This window comes from Triticum aestivum, chromosome 3B (genome assembly GCF_018294505.1).
Source record: "Triticum aestivum cultivar Chinese Spring chromosome 3B, IWGSC CS RefSeq v2.1, whole genome shotgun sequence".
NCBI lineage: Eukaryota > Viridiplantae > Streptophyta > Magnoliopsida > Poales > Poaceae > Triticum > Triticum aestivum.
Window position 1 is genome coordinate 805729028 of NC_057801.1, and position 22851 is coordinate 805751878.

At 44.5% G+C, this 22851-nt stretch overlaps 1 protein-coding gene across 1 annotated transcript; it reads left to right on the top strand.

Annotated features, from left to right (window-relative positions):
- The first annotated feature begins 7957 nt into the window (after positions 1-7957).
- LOC123066735 (uncharacterized) lies at positions 7958-10534 on the top strand. The gene is made up of 2 exons (XM_044489770.1): positions 7958-10067; positions 10188-10534. The coding sequence occupies exons 1-2, from the start codon at positions 8072-8074 to the stop codon at positions 10445-10447; spliced, it is 2256 nt and encodes a 751-aa protein (XP_044345705.1). The 5' UTR covers positions 7958-8071; the 3' UTR covers positions 10448-10534.
- Positions 10535-22851: the final 12317 nt, after the last annotated feature.

A 22851-nucleotide genomic window follows, 5' to 3' on the forward strand; every position in this document is an offset into this window, starting at 1 on the left:
ATCGGCGCAGGGCTTCGCCTAAGCACTACGACGATATGATCGAGGTGTGTAACTATGAAGGGGGCACCGCACACGGCTAAAACAATTGTCAACTTGTGTGTCTTAGGGTGCCCCCTGCCCCCGTATATAAAGGTGCAAGGGAAGGCCGGCTGGCCCTACTAGGGCGCTCCCCAGTAGGGAAATCCTACTAGGACTACAAGTCATAGTAGGTTTCCCCCTAAAGGGAGAGGGGGAGGAAGGATAGGGAGAGGGGGAAGGCAAGGGGGCGCCCCCCCCCCCTCCTTGTGCTATTCGAATTCAAGGGGAGGGAAACACGGCCTGCCCTGGCCGGCCCCTCTCTCTCTCCACTAGGGCCCATCGAGGCCCATTAGTTTCCCCGGGGGGTTCCGGTAACCCTTCGGCACTCCGGTTTTATCCGAAACTTTTCTGAAACACTTCCGGTGTCCAAATATAATCGTCCAATGTATCAATCTTTATGTCTCGACCATTTTGAGACTGCTCGTCATGTCCCTGATCACATCCGGGACTCCAAAGAATCTTCGGTACATCATATCACATAAACTCATAATACCAATCATCATCGAACGTTAAGCGTGCGGAGCCTACGGGTTTGACAATTATGTAGACATGACCGAGACACATCTCCGGTCAATAACCAATAGCAGAACCTGGATGCTCATATTGGTTCCTACATATTCTATGAAGATCTTTATCGGTCAAACCGCATAACAACATACGTTGTTCCCTTTGTCATCGGTATGTTACTTGCCCGAGATTAGATCGTCGGTATCTCATTACCTAGTTCAATCTTGTTACCGTAATACTTCATCCCGCAACTAACTCATTAGTCACAATGCTTGCAAGGCTTATAGTGATGAGTATTACCGAGAGGGCCCAGAGATACCTCTCAGAAACACGGAGTGACAAATCCTAATCTCAATCTATGCCAACCGAACAAATACCTTAGGAGACACCTGTAGAGCACCTTTATAATCACCCATTTACGTTGTTACGTTTGGTAGCACACAAAGTGTTTCTCCGGTATTCAGAAGTTGCATAATCTCATAGTCTGAGGAACTTGTATAAGTCATGAAGAAAGCAGTAGCAATGAAATTGACACAATCATAATGCTAAGCTAACGGATGGGTCATGTCCATCACATCATTCTCCTAATGATGTGATCCTATTCATCAAATGACAACACATGTCCATGGTTAGGAAACATAACTATCTTTGATTAACGAGCTAGTCAAGTAGAGGCATACTAGGGACTATGTGTTTTGTCTATGTATTCACACATGTACTAAGATTCCGGTTAATACAATTCTAGCATGAATAATAAACAATTATCATCAATTAAGGAAATAAATAATAAATTTATTATTGCCTCTAGGGCATATTTGCTTCAGTGTTGGATCCTTCACCCGTGTTAACCTAGAGGATTACCCAAAGCAAGATAACCATGTGTTCCATTTCAACATTTTCTTGTTTCAACTATGCATGTAAAGTATGATGGAGAACTTTTTTTATCTCACCGATGTGATTGTGGCTTTTTTTGGGCTCAAATATGTGGAGAACTGTGATGGGAATTCAATGAGAGAGTTCAAGCAGGTACACATTTTTATTTTTTTGTCTTGTCATTTTGTTGCAATCTACTTTCTTTGTTTTCAATACTCATGCAACACAAGAATAACTAGTATCATATTTGCCTACTTTTTGCATTCATTTTTACAGGAAGACATGGCGCAATATCACATGGATGTGGAGCACAACCTCTTCATTCAGCCAATGAACAATGCCCCAATGGAGCGGTCATTCAGGGAAGAGTTGGCGGCTTAATTTTCTGGAGGGTTCAAGATGAACAAGCTCGTTTCTTCGTTAGGTCTAGATCATGTTTGAGGTGCTAGCGTTCTGATAGGATTAGAGTAGTGCATTCGTATGTAAACTGATGATACCCTCGGTAAACATATGTGTTCTTTTGGTATGTAAACCGATGATAACTTGATCTTTGGATGAAGCACTTCTTTCGTTTTTAATGGATGTGTTCTTCTGTTTTTGCCAACATGATCATGCATCGGCAATTTTTTTTTGTTTCCCTGGTTCTGAGCTTCATCCATCAAAGTTTCAATGGAATCTCTGTGCATTTTTCCCGTCAAAACATTTTTCCTGAAAATAATATGTGAATGCTACATTGTCACACTTAAATTGCTGGAAGCTCACAGAAAATAGATACAACCTTCTGTTAGATTTGTCGCAGAGCCAAAATATACATTTTACCTGGAAATTAGCTACGTCCCTACAATATTTTTGCTGGAAGCATAATGTAAATAAGCTTCATTTCCCAACTTTTGCTGCATAGCCAAATCAACACTTTAAATCATTCAAGGCTTTTCCTTTTCAAACTTGTTATCTTGCTTCACCCATGTTTAAAAAAGCTTCAACCATGGTTTTAAAAAGCTTCAACCATGTTTCCTAAAAGCTGCAACCATATTTTCAAAAAGATTCAACCATATTTTTTCAAAAGCTTCAACCATGATTACTACAAGCTTCAACCATGTTTACAGAAGCTTCAACCATGTTTTTAAAAAGCTGCAACCATGCTTTTCAGAAAGCTTCAAAGCATGTTTTCAAGAAGATTCAACCATGTTTTTCAAAAGCTGCAACCATATTTCCTTAAAGCTTCAAACATGTTTTCAAGAAGATTCAACCATGTTTTCCAAAAGCTGCAACCATGCTTCCAAAAGCTTAAATCATGTTCTTTTTAAAAATGGATCAAGCTGTGGTTACAACAACCATCAAGTACTATTTTAAAAAAAAAGTTGGCACCATAATACTTCAAAAATCAACATTCTGCTTTTTCAAACCACACATGTAGTAATATGTTGCAATCCCACAACACAAACATTCACAACTAGTCAACACAACTTTTTATCATAAGTCTTGGGGTGTTACAAGGTAATTCATCCTTTTTTACCTCATGAAACATCCTAAAGTCTAAGGATTGTTTCGACACCCGGAACTTTCGCGCTCGCACTCGCAGCAAGAAAAGCGGCAAGGAGTTGGCAGTTCTTCACGTTGTGATTCTCATCTTCACAATATTTGCATGGAGTATTCTTTTCCCTTGGCTTTGTAGCTTTCTTCATTTTCGCTGTGTCCTTCTTTGCTTTCTTCTTCATTTCATCTTCTCGAAGCTCAATTAGTGGCTTCCTTCGCTTCTCTTTTTCCTTTGGCCGCCCCTTCTTTGCTGACTTTGGTGGGTTCCGCAGTCCTATGGGGGGTGGATCCCGCTGCCCTGTACTTGGCCCCCTGAGACTTGTTTATTTGTTGCATGACCTTGGGCTTCCTCTTCTCCTACTACCCCATCAGTTGCTCTAGCTTTTATTGCAGCAACTCCAACACTACCCTGATCAATTAGACCAGAGACAAAACTATAAGCTTCATCATTGAAGCATGCATCAGAAGCGAGTTTCCCAAACTTCCGGCAGAGAGAGTTAAACTTTAGGGTGTTTGTCGTGGGGACGCCGAAATGCATAGCTCTATGCCCATCGCCTGGTTCAGTCACAAGGTCGGTTGCTCTCTTAGACCATCTTGGAAGCATGTAAGTCATAGGTATCGTTTGCACATTCAGGTGCACCATGACACGGATGATATGTGGGCAGATCAGCCCACACATCTCAAACATGTTGCAGCTGCACATGTATGTCTGATCTTCAGGGTCAACACGCATTGTGTACACTTTAGGGTTGATCCCATCATTTGCAACAAGGCAAAACCAGATGACATTCCCTTGCAGCTGATATTCCAGCCCATAGCCTATTGATATAGCCAATAGTTTTTGAAACTTGGAAAATACCTCTCTGGTATAGAAATCTGCAGCATGCTTTTCAATGTTGTAACTGCAAACAAAAAATCTTCCAACATCAATAAGAAGTGCTACATATGTTTCAAAGAAATGCTGCAACCAAACTATACAGGAAAACTAAAAAAAATGCTACATGACTTTGGACTTACTTGCCCCAGAGTGGCGGCTTAGTCGCTTCACTAATGAAGCCAACATTGTCTTCACGATCACGCATTAGCTCCTGGCAAAGCTCAAACAGCTGCACAAATGTCCAAACCTAGTCTCCATGATGACTTAAAGTCTTGAAGTAGGAATTCAGGCCCTCGGAGCGCCCGGTTGTTCCTGTGAATCGGAAGAACTTATTCCTAAAGTACACAGGATCCCAAATCTCGCTACTGTTCCACATGTTTTTGAGGTGTTTCTTATCAGCCACACCAAATTACTTTGACCATCTGCTTCCACCGTTCTTCAAATGCCTCAATGGTATATGAAGCATTAATGCAACCATAAAGTGCTTCGGCAAAAGGCTCATCCTTGTCAGCATCTTCCCTAGTTTTTTCCTTGCAACCCGGAAGACGTGCCACTTGCAACATCTGTGTGTTGAATCTGGAAATACCACTGAGATGGCTGTAGCTATTGCCTAGTCTTGATCAGTCATAATGTTCAACGGATGCTCGTTATTCATTTTGATGGTCTCATCAGGCCACAAAGCACATCCCAAGCAAACAGTGTGTGTGTGGTTGTTATTGCCAACAATCGGAGCAAAGGGCAAGTTGTAGCGATTTGTGTAGAATGTGGTATCGAAAAACACACAATCTTTTATACTTTGGACAGAAGGCCCTTTTTCTCCCATCAACCCAGAAAAGCGCCCAAATAGCTCCATCTTCTTCTAGCTTCGAGAAAAAGAAGTTGGGATTCTCCACTTGTTTTCTCTCAAAGTACTTGATTGTCAGCTCCAAATCACTCTCTGACAGGCCCCTTCGCAGCTTAGCTCTTGCATTTGTCACATCAGTCTTCACATACGGCAAACTCCTTGGATCGCAACACCGTGCATCTCCAAGCAAGCCTATCATATTAGCCGTTGATATGTTGCGATAGTGCAGTGATGTGATGTACTGCATGTCTGCATCCGGGATTTTTCTATGAGAGCGGCAAAATCTCTGACGCCCCCTTTGCAACATAAGTTGGTGTGTGTGATCTACCTCAAAAACTATCACAACCCAGCTACCGTCTTTGAGGTTAACACGCATACGAGCATTGCAATCATACCGCTCCAACCAGTTTCTTCGCCTCTTGTCACTCACATCCATATAGATGCCAGCTTGTTTGCTTGCTGATTTTTTATTACTAGCATATCTCATATCAACATCATCAAATTGATTTGTTGCAGCACCGTCAGAAATGCTTCCACCGACATTCTTCGAAGGATCTTTCCGTGAGTGTATGCACTCAAAAACGATATAGATTAGAATGCGCTTCTGCTCCGAGTTTTGTTTCCTAGTATGCTTTGATGTCACAATTCGAGTTCCAAAGCCCATCTTCGAGGCATATTCATTGCAAACACGCTGAGCTTCTTCAACATTGTCAAAAACCATTCCAACAAAAGGGACAATTGGTTGTCATGATATATCTTCATCTGTTTCATCAACAAGTGTTGCAACATTTCCATTGGCATTGTCATGCGCCACATGGGCATTTCCATGATTTGGAGCTGCACCATCCGTGTTCAGCTGCAAGGAATCGTCACTGTTAGTTTCCGGAGTATCATTCAGATCAATGCCATCCTCTTCTTCTTGGTGCGCAGCATTTTGCAGATCATTATCAAGGAAAATCGATGGCTCCACAGCAACATTCTGCAACAAAATGAGCGCCCAAGTCATTTTTTGTTTTGCTGCGTGAAAAACCATGCAAAAAGTGCGAACAAAAAAAGAGGACACACCATGTCAATCACAATTCCAAAAACAATTCCTACATGCAACATTTTAGGATGTAGCATGTAACATTCAAAAAGTAGCATGTAGCAAGTGCAACACATACTTGTAACATTTTACTAGTAGACAGCAGGAAGAAACATTTTACTACCATTAATTGACAACATCTTAGAAATATTACACAAAAATCAAGCACAAGTATGTTGACAACATCTCTTTTCAATCTCATGCTCATCAATTGACATCAAAGGTTGCAACATTTTTTGTGAACAAAAGGATCTAGGGTTTGCAATTGGAATTCATACCAGATCAATTTCATCCTGGCCATGTCGTGTTGCATCTTGAAAGACCACACCAGGGTTGTAGTACCGTTCCAGAACCGGTCCACTACCACCAGGGTCTTGCCGCCTCAGGGGACTTCGGCCATGAACAGCAGCGGAGCTCGAGCACAAATCCATGGCGGCAAGGAGGTAATTACGGATGTAAGACATGGTTGAAGCAAGTCCAAGGCCCCTTGATAGATGGGGGAGCCCCTCCTCGAGGTGATTAGGTCGCGAGGTACAAAAAACCGGCGGATCCGGCCGCCGCCGCCGCAGGTCGGGGACGGGCAGACGCGTGGGGGCGGGGGGGGGGGGGGGGTCCAGCTCCCTTGTGTTCCTCGTTGTGGCGGGTCTTATCACGGTTGCAACAAATATGTTCTTTTTTGCTGCAACGTTTCGTTAGGTACATACTCACGCGTAGATCTGACGGTTCACGCTAACTGCATCGGATGGCTGGGGCTCGACCCGCCCAACAGTTGGGCCGGTGCGCCAGCGCAGACCGCTGGCCATAAAATCTTGCATGACACTATACATATGTTACTCCATACTATTTATAGTTACTCCTCACTGTAGGTAGTCTAAAATAGGGCGGGGATGAAACGCCAGAGTGTTCCATCGGACGAATCAGCAGATAATTGCGAAAGATCTGGCCCTCGCCATCGTTGCAGTATTGAAGGAGTGGAGGTCGGCGGGCTTGGGTGGTGTAGGTTTTAGAGCGTTTTGTGAGAGTGTAGGCATAGGTTAATCTTTAGAGTTTTAGAGCGTTTTCATCAATAGGCTTCTTCTATATTGACCTGTGCTCTCTTCTATAAAATTAAGATACGTCATTGACATACTCTTGGAAAAATAAAATAGGGGAAGAAACATCTTTTTATCAAAAAAAAAATCATGGTGATGCTCTGCTGGGACGTATATATGTATTTTGTTATCAAGATTTGTTGTTTGACCGAGCATGATTCTTGCAAAGCCACAAGACCGAACCCAAAAGACCGAACCTTACCGAAAGCTGCCCATCTTCTACCCTGTCGGCGACTTTGGTTACGTCGCCGTCTTGGCCTTGTTGTGGCCGTCGTGGGGTCACATTTTTTATTCATCTTCGTACGTAGCCAGCGGACGCACAGTCACCTGGTCGTGGACGTGATGGCTGATCAAGATAACGCCGACGCCCATATCTCGTGGTCTTCAATAGTGTGTACCGGGTTTCGCTCCCCACAGTTCACTACAGAAAAAACACATTTTGCCGCCAAGAGTTTTATATCGGCCTCTGGGTTTATATGACTCTGTAAGCCATGTGTCGATGACGGGGCGCATGACAAAGCGTTGACACGGCCCAAAAAATCCGTGACGTACTAAAAACTCAGTGCATACTGGTCAAAGCCAAGTGTGCCCACACGGCGAACGGTCACCTCACGTGGCTATGCTCGTCGCCGGTCACGGAGGGCGTATAAGCCATGCGCCATGCGTGTACGCATTGTGATGTAGGCTGCCAGACGGTTGCTCACATGCAACGCCAGTATCGTGGTGGTGCAGATTCAGATGTGGCCGTCCATCGACAAACATGGTAGTCCGGCAGGTCGCTCAGCCGGTCGACATCCTCGGCACGCCGTCGCTTCGCCATGGATGCAGATGCAGGGGAATCCGGTCTGCTCTCACGTTGCAGCCTTGGGCCCTTCCGCTTTCTTACACCGAAAAATGTTTAGACCTGTGGATGACTTCTGTCGGTCTGGACTCGGGCCGGTACGACAGATAATCAGATTCGGTTGCGTTCGAGATCAAATAGGAAAATACATGTGTTTGTGGCGTCCATATATATTTTTGGCATGAGATGGGCTCAAACCCAACACGCCCGGCCCGTTTCGCTTAGAAAAGGAAACAAACGAGCCTACCCTATACAAAACCTGCGATCGAGAGAATCGAGCGGAACGAACCCATCGTGCGTCACCTGCAAGACTCCAGCGAACCCACCAGATCATCCATACATGGTCCATCCGATGCGTATGCCGCCGCCGCCGCCCGACGAGTACGACCCCACGAGGGGCACCATCGCCTGCTTCACGGACCATGGCCTCGCCGACGACCCCGTCTCGCCCGCCGCGCTCGAGGCCCTCCGCGTCATCCTCGTCGGCCACTACGAGGAGGCGTTCCGGCGGCTGCCCGTCGAGGACATGCCGGACGGTCTCGACCTGGCCCAGCTCGCCCACCGCGGCGGCTTCTGCCTCGGCCTCCTCGATCCCGTTACCAACATCGTCCTCAACACAATCTCCCTCCTCCCACACGGATTCGAGTTTGACGCAAACCCTAGCCCGGCGCCGTCCGCTCCAGGACTCAGGATGCCGTCGCGCCGCCGAAACTCGAGCAGGGATGCATGGCACGGCGTCGCGTGCAGGTCCAGCGGGTGCCTCCTCGAGTTCATGCGGGCCTACTTCGGGCTGCTCAGCGAGGAGCAAGCCCGGCGGTACCTCATCTGGGCGCGTGCCGACATCGCCATGGCGGTTCTGCTCGTCGAGCACGAGCTCTACGACGCCCGTCCTGCACCGCCGGACCCTCGCTCCAGCAGGACGCGGCAGTCTCTCAGGCTCGCTGCTATGCACATGCAACACCCTTCGCCGGACAGCCTCGTGTCGCTCGCTACGGCGTGGCTTCCACCGCAGAAGCTCGAGATACTTGCCCCCATCCTACGACACGATGGCGGTCGGAATAGGCTGGCTGTCCAAGACGTAAAGAACATCCTCCACGTGCTGCGCCACCAAGACGACATATCCGCCATGGCTACATTGCAGTCACCGCCGCCGCTTGAAGAAGGCACTACGAGCTGCATCTACCTTGGAGATGGCCGGATCGCGTACACCACCATTGTCCAGCGAGCCGGCGACCACATCGCATCTCTACGGCGTCCTCAAGACACGCAGTCCACGCTAATCTCTTACTCCACCGCAGCACCGTCGGCGACAGACACGACGGCGGAGCCGCACGACTCCCCTTGCGCATACGTGGGGTCTCTCGACATGGACGAGGCCCGACAATGCCCGTACGTACGGTCTCTGGAGATGTCCCTCCTGGGCACCATCCATGGATTCTACCTCAAGGCGCTCGCCATGCTGCCAAGCTACGCCGCGCGCCACCATGTACGCGGCATCCTCCTAGCCGGCCACTGCTACGGCCCAATGGACCCTGTCTCCAACATCATCCTCAGTACCGTCTGGTATGACGCCAACTTCCCGCTCCCCGTGGCTGATCGTGGGACGCAGGCGCACGACATCCTTGACACCCTCACCATGCTCAGGGTGGTCACTAGCTCCCTGCACGGCCTCGTAGCTCTCCTGCACGCCAACTCCGGCAAGCATCTGCCGTTGCACGAGATCTTGAAGTACCTCTGCTACAGGAAGTGCGACTTGGCCACCATGTTACAGCCATATCTACACCGGAACTCTCCCAACCCTTTTGCCAGCGCCGCCGCTGCTGCTCGTCACCCGCAAGCGTCCGCTTGGGCAACATTTCTTTCATCATTGGCGCCGACGAAGCTAGACCAGATACGGTCCTTGATGATTAGTGCCACTGCCAACAACACCGCGCTTTCTTATGAGTCTTTGACCGAGATATACAACATCCTCAGAGAGGAAACCCGGAAGGCGGTGACACTGCCGGCTCCCAAACTCTGTCGGATGGCGGTGAGCATTCTCACAAGAAAGAGGGAGGCCTATGCTCACCAGCAGAGCTTCATTCGCGGTAGGATTGAACAGCTACTGCTGGAATACGCGCGTCGCCATCCTTCAGAAACAAAATATGATTTGGATTTTATATGCGGTGTAGCCGTAACATTAACCGGTCACCAGGATCAATGCTACCACGTCAATTTCATGGCAGCTACCAAATCGACATCCAAGAACACACTTTTCTTTGCCGAGTTTTGGTGGGCATATCAAGATCAGTCAAAGCCTTCCGTATGCTGCCCTCTGCCCCAACCGTATACCATGGGTAAGTATGAAATAAGTAGGCTTTTCAACCTTAATATGTTGAGTTCTCAAGTATTTAAGGAGTGCAAACTTCTCAAAATAAATGTGTGTTCATTTGGTGCAAATTTGGCTCTCCCAACAGGTCGTTGCTACTACGGCCAGGAGTCCGCACGTAAGCTCGCCTATCCGGATGACTCCATCGACTATTTCTCACGCGACATTACTCATGGCGGACTAGATGACACAGAAGGCATACTAAACACGGACTTTTTGTACTTCGACTCCGAGAGGGACGTCGAGCTTGCCAAGGTCTTGCAGAGGATGGGCAAGAAAGAAGAGGTCATGCAAAGGTCCTCTACTGGAAGGCGTGCTGAATGGACCGCCGGTGTTCCTCTGTGCTAGCTAGGTTTATTCATGCTTTGAATTATTATGTAGAAATGTTTGGAGAAAGCTGGATACAGTAGTTAACGAGAATAGTTGGGTGTGGATTAGTGTGAACCTTGAACTTGTTAATTGCTAGCTCTTTCGTTAACGACGGAAGCAAAGTGATCAACCATTTGCCATCTGCCTCCTCCGCGGTGATGGTAAATGGTAAACCACCACCATACGTAAAACCTTGCAAACAAGGAAGGCCCATACTAAAGCCATTCGTTGCCCTCATTTGCTATTAGTCCTGGCCTGAACTCCCGTGGCCTGAACTCCTGTCATTGATGTGTGATTGATTAGCCGATTAGCGCTTCCCTAAAAACGAATAGGCGATTAGGGCTGCCATGCTGCCTTCCTGCAATTTCTCGCTCAAATTGCGATTAAATTAGGTGCAATGCAGGCGCGGCAACCCCACGATCCTAAACTTATCAATTTTCCAGCCAACTATGAGCGGTTTGTTGGGATAACTCCGGACCCTCTCTCTCTCACTCGCATATATGAAGGTGGAAGAAGAAACACACTGTTTTCCCGGCACATGAACGCCACGACGCACGAACATCGATTTCTTTCACGGGCACATACCCGGCCCTAGAGACTTAACTCCAGCCACTAACCAGTTAACTACATGTACGCATTGACTGAACGGCCACACGACCCATACGTGTCGTGCAACTGTTTGTTTGTTGCCAGCTCCCGCGGACGGCTCGGCCAAGACCAACCGGCCGTGATCAAGACTAATGCTTATGCGGTTAGCACTAAGCAATTAACTAATCTCTTTCAACTCTTACATTATGCCCCTTAAAAATATATAATTGATGTAATTATGTAATTAGGTGATATTTGATGTTTATTCCAAGACCTGCAGTTATAAATAGAAGAGTGTCACTAAACACTATAAATATCAACCCGGATTTTACGCTCTATATGAATATTTGAATAGACGTTTTGTAGTTCGAAGATAGTCTTTTTGCTCGGGCATTACAGGATAAGCTATATTGAAAGGTATTAGCAACAAAGTTATCTTCTGATTAAATTATTAATATTTTGGACCTTTCAGCAATTGTAGACAAATCTAGGCTAATACTCCATCCGTTCCAAATTACTCGTCGTGTAATTTGGAACTAAAACCACGACGAGTAATTTGGAAACGGAGGGAGTACAAACGTAACTACGTTGTTATAGCCTTGAAGCATAGAATTATTATAACTATTTGCTTTAGAACGTTTAACTACCTATAAATCAACAGTTTGGAAATCAATTTGCTGGTGAAATAAAAGATCTCATCATACAACAAAGCTCTACTGGAAAACTTGAACACTATCACTAGTGAAATTTGTACAATGTCACCGAAATAAACTCTTGTCTACAAGACATATTTGAATTTAGGAAGAGAGAACGAACATGTAGCACTACCCCTGTATCTATGCCCTTTCAATGGAACTAGTGAACAAACACATTCAACGAACAACAGGATATCAATGCATGATATAAATAAAATATCCAACTTGCTATGCAATGGAATCAAAGTAATCAAGTATCTCCCAAGAAGTGGCACAACTGTAATTTTCACATAACTGTAAAACATCTATAATAATATATGAACACAAACATAATCATGAAATAACCCAGTATTGGATCAACACCAGCATTTACAAGCACAAGCATAATGAACATCCATAATAACATTGAACGACATAGCGGACTTTCACGGTGGTTGCCGGATATATCAACAAATGTCTGAACTGAATGTTTTATGACATAGCGGACATTCCACAACACGAGTTACCGGAAAAGTCAGCCAATGTCTGAACTGAACACTGAATGACAGAGCGGACTTTTAACGATTGGCGTTAACGGAAAAGTTGACACACGCACAACTGAAAACTCTAGGATGAAATAATGGAAGTATAAGTTTAGAAAACTCAAAACACACGAGAGTACAAAAAAAATACCAGAAACCGAACAGCAATCAGAACACAAGGATCGAATAACACCAAATAAATCCAACAATGACGTACCATTGAACAAGGTCGTGATGCACTTGCCTTAACCTGAACGAGAACCGAGTTGCACCTTGGAACCGGCACTTTCCAAAATTGTGGAGTAAAACTACACTTAGGAACTAATCCACACTGATTACAACTCTACTTCATTAGTACCCGGATATTTCCCCCAAGAAATGCCTAAATACCTAGTTCTCAGTTTAGCTGATACTTCGACTGAGTTGCTGTGTCACTCATTGTTCCGGAGATCTTTTACAGTACATCTAATTACTACGAGCCGTCCATTCTTGGCCACTCAATGGGCTAGATCCATCAATACTACTGAACAATACCAGTAGTATTTTCTATCAAAAGGGTAAAATCGAAAGCCAAACAAAACAAATACTAAAACTATACAGGCAATGAGGCAAAATCAAAAGCATATGTTGTCTTCATGATGCAGCCCATCCATTCTGGGACTGTTGGTGGAGGCCCGATTCATCGATTACTTTCCAGCAGAGATGCAGGCGTCAATCGATCGTTGCCGGTCGGTGCCTTTTGCCGAGGAAGACACCACGTACGCCTCCCTGTTTAGATCGATCATGTCCAGATGCAATAGTACGATATTACTAGCAGCAAACAGATCCCGGTGATCATGAATGGTATACGTACACAAGTCGGGGGCTGCACAGAAGCAACACATGCATACAATACAATCGAATCTCGCTAGAACACAGGATGGAAGAACAACGGTTGCAACACCGCAAGATCGTGGCCGGATGAGCGAACACACAAGGAGTACATGGCAGACTGCCGTATAGACGGATGGCATTGATGACCGCGGCGGCAAGGGGTTATATAAACTACCAATCAAAAATTGACAAAATTACCCATCTAATTCAACGGCTGAGATTATTTAATACTACTGGGTCCTAGGAGGAGTATGATGTACCGTGAAACATCTCCACCGACTTACAGTGAATTCTTTACAAGTTTAGTTAAGGTGACAAGGACCAAAACTGGCACTAACTTGGTTGCACATATATAAACAGATTTCTGGCAGCCTCGCTATTACTGAACAGTAGCAACGTTTTGGGTTTAACTCCTAAACTAATAATCAGATTTGAGCGAAACCAGCGTCAATGGAAACATAAAAACAAGAGCTACAACTATTATTTTAGGAGTACACTGATATTCCGCACGGATTATGCCCAGATTTTGAAACAAACTTACTGCTCAATTCTGCTACCTAGTAGGTACCAATCTTAATATAACTCAGCCTTATCTCAGCACCTGCCTGTGTTCGTTACAGGAGAAAAGAAAAAAAAGCCTGGACAGCATCCGCAGCTTGCTGTGAACAGACTAACATGTACTACTATGATTAGCATGGATGGGACTTGAAATTCCCAACGGTTCGTATGTCTAGAAAATCATATAGATCAACCGGCTCTTCAAAATGGTTAGCCATCAAGTTCAATAACTTCCAATAGTCGGTCCAATTAGTACCAGAATCTACACCAAGTAGTATGTACTAGCAAGCATCCACCGTATGCACCAGGAACAGCCGCAGAGTAAGGAAATTTGAACTAAGAGGGGACCAAACAGCGGTTTGAACTGTGAATACCACAGGGAGAGGCGGAGACCGCCGGGGCCGGCGGAGCAGCAGCTTCAGCATTGGCAACACAGATATAAACCTAGGCGGTGGCGGTGCTTAGGTTTGTGCTTGCGTAGCAATAGGAGGCTGGTGCCACTACTATGGAAAACCCTAGCAATAGCGTGGGTATTTTGCCTATCAGTAGCTCAGGATGACGCGCTACTGATAAGGCGCTACAGCTAACGTATAGCAGTAGCGTCTGTCATCCTACGATACTGCTATACATGGCTAGCAGTAGCGAGGTTTTAGTGCAGAGCGCTGCTCCTAATATCATATTTGAATAGGCTTTATACAATAATCTTTAGCATATCATACACATACAAATATAATCATAGCATATACATACAAATAGTCTCATCAAATCATGTCATCACCATAATCATCATCCAACACAAAGTGGTCTCTCGTCATCATCTCAAAAATAGCGATACAAGTCTTGATTACTTGCAACTACATCGTCATCCATCTAAACAATGATATACGCGAGAAGAGCTATCATTATGAGTGAGAGCGGAACTATGCAGTACATGAGTTCGTATCCCTCTCTCGCATTAGCGTGAACCTAAACCAACTACTAGCTGTCGCTCGGAAACCGGAAACCGGTACACCTGGGCCTGACACTCCGGCCACTCGTTGTATACTCCTAGCGTAGCACTTCTTCGCCATTGATGATCTATGCACCTGCATCATCACATGAGTCGTTGATATGCAATATATATAGTTGAGCAACAGAAAGAGACAGACTTGGCAAAAATAGAAGCAACATATCATAAGCATAAATAACAAAGTTTATCGTACCCAAAATGCCCTAACTAGAGTGATCTTCACTAGTCGAGGAGGACGGTTTAATTACATCACAAATAAAGTTTCGTCGTGCATAACTCAAAGTTTTGTCATACAGAAAGTATGGACTAAACAGTCACATTATCATATATCGACAATCACTACATGTTGTGCCATCCATCCATGTCAGGAAGATAGTCCCCGAGCTTAGTGAAAGGCTGCAGCTCGAGACGCTGAGAGGCTACGCGTGTACGGACGTCATCCTGCGACATTTGTCCTTCTTCGTAGAACATCCCTGTTTTTTGATGACCTTTTCTTCATGATGATTTGGGAAAGTTCGCATTGGATGTGATAGAACTCAGCTCGAAGTCGATGATCCTCGATATCTCCTAAGTCCTTTGCCCATTGCAGAATATGGGCATCACCGGATCTAGGTGACATGCGATGATTCTGATGATCCTGTCTGTACTCCAGCATGTGGTGTAGGACATAGAATCCATCATTAAGAGAATCACTCGGTTGCTGGATGCAGCAGAAGTCGGTCTTATGGCTGAAGGCGGGCCTGCTGTCCCTTGTCTTCTTACGATTAAATCTAGTCAATTAATTCTAGACCTAATAAAATGATTAATGACATAAAAAAGGCCTATGCTTTGCAGGAACATTGACTCCTTCCTAGTGCGGCAAATCCCGGGCACTTGATATGTCCTAGTTTGTAGCATAAGTCATGCCAAAATTCGTGGAAAATTTCGGCATGACTTTTGCTAAAAAGTGGACAAATCGAGAACCTGAAATTTGCCGGAACAGAAATGAATCAATATTCTGGCAAAACATATGCCACTCGGCTTCATTCCCTGGAAACAGTGTTCAAATATCCATCTTCGACACCCCAACACATGTCCAAATATACACGAGCAACCACATGTCCAAATTTCACAAGCTAATTCAAAAACTAAGTGTAGAAGAAAATTCATTTAACTACTAATAGAACAAAATTCAGTTTACTTTAGTGCTCTATAATGATGATAGAAAAAAAATAGATAACTACTAATTTCATTCATTTAGGTTATTCATTTAACTTCACCTAATCAACCTACTGTACCACAACTACTAGCAGCACTTCTAACCTAATTAATCTAGCAAAACCCTACTGCCCTAACTAAAAAGCATCTAATTAACATCTACTAGTACCACTACTTCCCTAACCTAATTAACATCTACTAGTATCACTATATACTACTAGCAGCACTGCTACAATATTTTCTTCATTTTTTTCTTTAAAAAATCTAAGAAAACAAAAACCCTAATTAAACCCTACTGCCCTAACTAACTTTTTTTGTAAACCAAATTTTTCGCTCTAAACTAATTTTTGCTCTTAACATCTACTACTTAACATCTTTTGCTCAAAACTAAATTTTTTGTTCTAAACTAATTTTTTGCTCTAAACTAATTTTTGCTCTAACATCTACTACTTAACATCTTTTTGCCCTAACTAATTTTTGCTATAACATCTACTAATTAAAATGCAGAGAGAGAGGAGGGGTGGGGGCTTACAGAGAGGGGAGAGACTGTGGGCGAGAGGTGCTCGGCGACGGAGGCAGGGGCGGGGAGGGCGGGCTCGGGCTCAGGCAGTGGCGGTCCTGGGCGGGCTCGGGCGGCGGCGGTGAGGTCGAGGGCGGCGACGGGGAGGTCGAAGGCGGCTCGAGAGGCGGCGACGGTGAGGCTGGGCGGCCTCGGGCGGCGACGGTGAGGATGAGCGTGGCCTCGGGGGGAGACGGTGAGGTTGCGGGCATCAACGCCGGCAGGAGACGACGGCGAAGTGGGGCAACGGCGAATTGGGGAGACGGCGGAGAAGTGGTGTCCGGGGGTAGGGAAACCGCTGGTTAAGTGAAACATAACGGTAGCGCGTTAGTCAAAACGCGCTATAGCTAAGTTAGCTATAGCACGTTTTAGCAAACGCGCTACTGCTATGCCTTCGACCTTTTTTTTCCTTTTCCGTTTATTTTTCTTTACATTTTATTTTTTTCCTTTTTCCTTTTTCTATTTCTTTCATTTTCATTTACTTTTCTATTTTTTTTCATTTTATTTTATTTTCGTTAGCAGTAGCGCCTTACATCTAAACGCGCTGCTATAACAATCTTAGCGGTAGCGAGGTTCTTGAAAGATCGCTACTACTATGTGTAGCCTATCGGCTTAGTGGTTGGAATTTTAGTAGTAGCGCTTTTGCAACGAGTAGCACTACTGCTATACATGTATCTGCAGCGCGCTTATTTTGCATGTGCTACTGCTGTCTAGCAGTAGCGAGTTTTTTTAACAAGCACTACTGCTAAAGTTTTGTGTATAAGTTTTCCCTAGTAGTGTGGGGAGGGGAGTTTTATTTCTGTTTATCTCTATTCTTTTCTAAACATGACCTGCGCTCCCTAAATATTTATCTAAACTTTTTTCGTACAAGTTAATATTCGTATTAGGGCTGCTCGACAAAGCGAAGTGAACCGCTGGCTTGGATGGTTAAAATGTCAAAGCTTGGTCAACATCCACTGGTAGAAAAAGGGCCTAATGTTCAACCCTTTAGTCCTAGTTTGTAAATGAACCGGCACTAATGTGACCATTAGTGCCGGTTCGAATGGCTATGCATTAGTGCCGCTCATTTCTGACCTATAGTCCCGGTTTGTATCACAAACCGGGACTAAAGGGATGATGGTAGGCTGGCGGCAGGCCGGGGCCCCACGAGCCCCTTTAGTCCCAGTTTACGGTTTGTGACACAAACCGGGACTAAAGGGGTCAATGGGGTCTAACCTTTAGTCCCGGTTGGAGACACAAACCGGGACTAAAGGGCAATTTTCAAACTCTGCCACGTAGGCCTATTTGCAAATTTTTAGAATCCTCAAATTTTGAAAGGAAAAAAATATATGCTCAAATTTCAGTTTTTTTGAATTTTTGTTAAATCTAGTCAAACTATGGCCAAACTATTTATTCAAGAAATATTAGTGTTACTAAATAATTATTTTAGTTTTTTTGAATTTTGGTCAAACTGTGGTCAAACTATTGTCAAATCTGGTCAAACTGTGGTCAAACTATAGTCAAACTACTTATTCAAGAAGTATTAGTGTTACTAAATTATTATTATTATTTAGAATAATAGTTTCAAACTCAAACGGTGAAACGTGTGACTTCATGCTCAAGCTAAACTGCTGATGGTTAATAGGATTGACAGCTTACTATTGTCAGGTAAAGAACAACTGCAGACTTGGAAACTAGGGAGAATAGAACTCGAAAGTTAAGCATGCTCAGGCTGGAGTAGTGAGAGGATGGGTGACCGGCTCAGACTGCTAGTTCCCTCTCCCTCTGCCGGCCGCTCCAATGGCTGGAGGGAGAGGGAACCTCGGATCAGGCCATCGCGGCAGCGTTGCGTCTGAATAAGTTTCCTCGGGTTTCGTTCACGGTCAGGCGGGGCTCTTGCCTTCGTCTAGGAGCCAGCGGGGTGGGGGATCCCCGAATCTCATCGAGATCGCGGGCTATGGTGTATGGAGGTCGACCGACACTGGTCAGGTCGTTCCTCAGATGGGTGGTGGTTGTGTGGAGATAGAGATTCTCCTTCCTCGGTGTCGGTATGATTTCATGATGCGTTTCTTCCTCCTTTATGCTGCCGCTAGAGGAATATCCTGCTTTTCCCGGGTAGTTGGCCCGACCGCGGCGTCGGAACCGGATCCTAGTTCTCTTTCATCTGGAAGGGGCAGATACATCGGTACTCGAAGCCACAGATGGCGAAGGCTAGTGCAAGTGTGTTGGATGCATATGTGTGTCCTTGTCTTTTCGGCGCGAAAGCGAAGAAAAAGGGGAGCAACATGATGCCGATTATACCGTGGTTGAAGATGATGACCTACTTAGATCTAGTTGCAGATGCTTGTGTTGCAGGAGTCTTCTAGCAAGGGTTAGGGATTATGACATAGAGCTCCGGAGATCTTCATGTTTTACTGTTTGTTTTACGTTGCTCTTTGTTATTTTAGTTATTTGTGCGTGTGTTAGGGTGTGCTTGTATGGATCAAGAACTTTGTATTACTTTATGAGTTGAATAGAAGCATACTTCCTCAAAAAAATCCCTAACACAAGCATGCAACCATTAATGAACTTACTGCAAGGCGGGATTTGAAACAAATCTGAAGTTCAACAATGTTTGGAAAACACAAACAACATTTGGAATTTCAAACATATTTTGGAAATTTGTGAACATATCAAAAAAATGTAACCATGAAAGTTTCCTGAAATTCCAAACTTTTTTTGAAAGTTTTCAAATAACATTTGGATATATAAACAAAATTTGAAGATTTCAACACTTCTATAAAAAATAGTTGAATAATTTCCGAATTTCTGAACGTTCTTTAAAAAAATGCAACAAATTTAAATTTCTGAACAATTTTTGAGTAAAGGGAACAATATTTGAAATTATGTAGAAATTTTAAGATTTGAACATTTTTGTAAATTATGACTTTAAGCAAATGGAAAAAACCTAAAGAAGAAAAAAAAGGAGCAGAAATAGAAAATAAAATTAAAAATCCAGACAAAAAGAAAAAACTTTTTCTTGAAACCTTCTAGAAGATTTCTAAAACTGATAAATATCGACTTCAACTTTCTAGAAGTTTTTTAAAACCGGAATGACAAAGCTTTTTTTTAAAAAAAATAGGCCAGCCCAATTCGCTGCATGTGTGCGCATTTCACTGACAACTCTTTTTTCCAAGCCAATTTTGCGAAATACCCGGAAGTTGATGAGCCTCTAATTATGTAGCCAAAATTGTTTATGAAACTTCCTGAATTTGAAAAATTCAAGAGAAAATTCATTGAATTTTAAATAACTTGAATGATTTTGGCCAGACTAAATTTTGAGTTGAATTTTTTAAAAACTATTTAAAAAAAAATATTTTTACAATAATAATATAATATTAAATGTGAGGTAGTGGTCGCTGCATACAGTCAAGTTTACTTGTATATATTTGCATCAACATATGTAAACAAAACAGTGACATATGTGAGCAAAACAGTGACGTAAAAACAAGCTAGGTGAAAATAAACTCGTACATGTTATTCAAAGTTTTGCCGTTTACGAAAACTATTGAGCTCAGATGGCAAAGATAAAAAGGAGCACATGTTGTTAGCCTCCCTGTCCAGCATACTAGGACACTGCAGTCTCAATTCTTTGTTCACTACTGGAAAAATTATCTTTGCTGAATGTTCGGCCTTTTGGCAGGTGTAATTTGTCGGGTACTCGGCAAAAGGTCCTTTGACGAGTGTCATATAAAAAACACTCAGCAAAAGAACAAAACTCAACAAAGTAAACCCTTTGCCAACTGTAATGGGAAAAATACTCAGCAAAATAACAAAACTCTGCGAAGCAAAACCTTTGCTGAGTGTCATGGAAAAAACACTCGGCAACGTCGTGCCACCGACGGTTTTGTGGACGACGGACCGACAGTGGACCCTTCATCAAGTGTCCGACATCCAACACTAGGCAAATGTGTTTTTCTTTTTCTTTCTCACGTTGCCTATTTTTCTTTCTTTCTTCTATGTATTTTCTTTATTTCTTTTCTTTTCTTTGTGTTGCTTTCTTTTTCTATTTCTGTTTCTTTGCTTTGATTTCTTTTTCTATTCTCTTTGCTTTCCTTCGCTTTCTTCTTGTATTTTCTTAGATTTCTTCTTCTATTTTATTTTGTATGCATTACTTACTTCTGTTTTGAACAAGTAAGTAAAGAAGCACCCCTAAAAAATGTACACTACTAGAAATCCCCTTATTTTCGATGGTGAAATCATTGCCAGATACTTGTATTCACCATCAACTACCACTGTAACTGACGGTGCACCACCTGTAATCTCCTACCGGCTATGCTTTGCCGGCCATTACTCTAATAGCCGACGGTATAGTCAGATAATATCTTTCCCTGTGGTAGTAATTCGACAGTGAGCCATGGGGCTTATTGTTGCCACCAGCAGGCTCACAATAGCCCAGTGACATTATAGTTGAAGGTTCCTCCTCTGGTGAGTGTTTTCCGAGGGTTATTGCTTCCTGGCGGATTTTATAATAGTCAATGGTATGTTTGACCGTTTCGGACATAGCTATAATCATGGGGAGGACTAAACCATCGGCTATTTAGATGGCCGAAAGTGTATACAACCCATCAGGGATCCATTTAGTTGAGAGGTGAGTGAACATCGTCAATTTATAAATTCACCAACATCCCCGTTGGAAAATTATATACCCAAGATGTTTATTCCATCATAGGCCCCCTCATATGTCGCTTTCTCCAAGGGGTGTTGCACACGGTAGCAATATTTCAAACTATTGGCATTTCAAATACATCTCATACACAAGCCCATACCAAAGAACATACATTATAATAGCGTATCCTGAAAGTATTGAGTTGCATCCAAATTGCAACACTAATTACCAAGTGTCGAATGCAGAACAAAATAGTAACTGAGATATATCACATTTTGCATAAGATAAATATTCCACCAAGATAATTTTTTCCATAAGCATAATTTCATTTTGGCATGACTTAAAGATCATTAAACTTTTATAGCTAATCATCACCATCATCACCATAGTTACCATACCGCCCATGGCCATAGTTATCATATGGCTCATCACCATAGAGATCACGCTAGCCATTTTTATCATCTCCCTCATTTCCAATGTAGTCATCCTTATCATCATTTCCATGACTCATACTGCCTTCGCATTGACCCTACAATCCATCGGTCTATCGGTGCACCGATGGATTCTAGGGTTCATCGGCCGTGTTTCCCCCAAACCAATCCTCACCCACCCCCCGATGTGTTCAATCCCCTCCCTAACGCTCCCATCATGTCCTAAAATCAAATCTACCGCGACTCGGAAGCAGTAAATCGAGAGACAGGGTAAGGGCTTACTGCTATTGCCGATGCGCTTGTCAATCCAGTGCTCGCGGCCGCCTAGGATCGCCTTGCAGTCACTCGCCCCGGTGCTCGCTGCCACCGGTGTGAGTGGGGAAGACGAGAGAGAGAGAGAGAGGTGGGGATAATTTATGTCGCGGCTTTGGGAAACAACGCGATGCCTCGAGGTCGCATCGATGCCTGCAACCACCCATGCCCACGTGCCTCGTGTTGCAGCGCTCAGGCCTGGCTCTAGAAAAATGGCCGAGCCAGCCAATCTCCTAGATGGAAGCCTAGAGACTCTTTGGGTTGGTTCCCTGGGTTGCTTTGGGCTGCATTGCATGGAGGATCTTGGGTGAGTGTGGACTGGTCGAGATGATGCAAGGACGAGTCGGGATGGGTGTTTGGTGAACTTGTATGTGATATACCTATACGAGGTGATGAATGTGGCTAAAATCAGTGAGGAATAGGGATCACACGGCAGCGCAGGGCGACGAGATCCAGGGACGGCAGCGGCACTTTGCCTAGGATAGCGGTGGCGCTTCACAAGGGATCCGGGGACGGTGGCGGCGCTTGATGAGGGATCTGGCAGCGCTTGACAAGGACGGCGGCGACACTTGACCAGGGATCTGGGGACGGCGGAGATGCTTGGTCGAGGGAGGCGACGACGCTTGGCGAGGACGGTGGTAGTGGCATTTGATGAATGTGGTGACCATCCTTGGTCGAGGGCTACGGGGACAGGCTATGGAAAGGAGCCTTGCGGCGACCTTTGGTCCAGGGAGGCGGCGGCAACGTTGTTGCTTGCTTGAGGACGGCGGCGACAGGTTACGAGGAGGAGATGCCCTGGCTGCGGTGCTTGATTGATGCGGTGAAGACAAAAGGGATGAAAAAAGCAGCAAACGAACAAGCTTGCACGCGTGCTGATACGCTTGATTCCTGCATTTCCCTCGGCCTGGCTGAGAGGCCCCTTTTTGCATTCACGGGCCAGCTGGTTGAAGAGCCCATGCAGGGTACCAAACAACTTAAATTTTGCACGATTGATGTGAGGCAAAGCAGGGAAC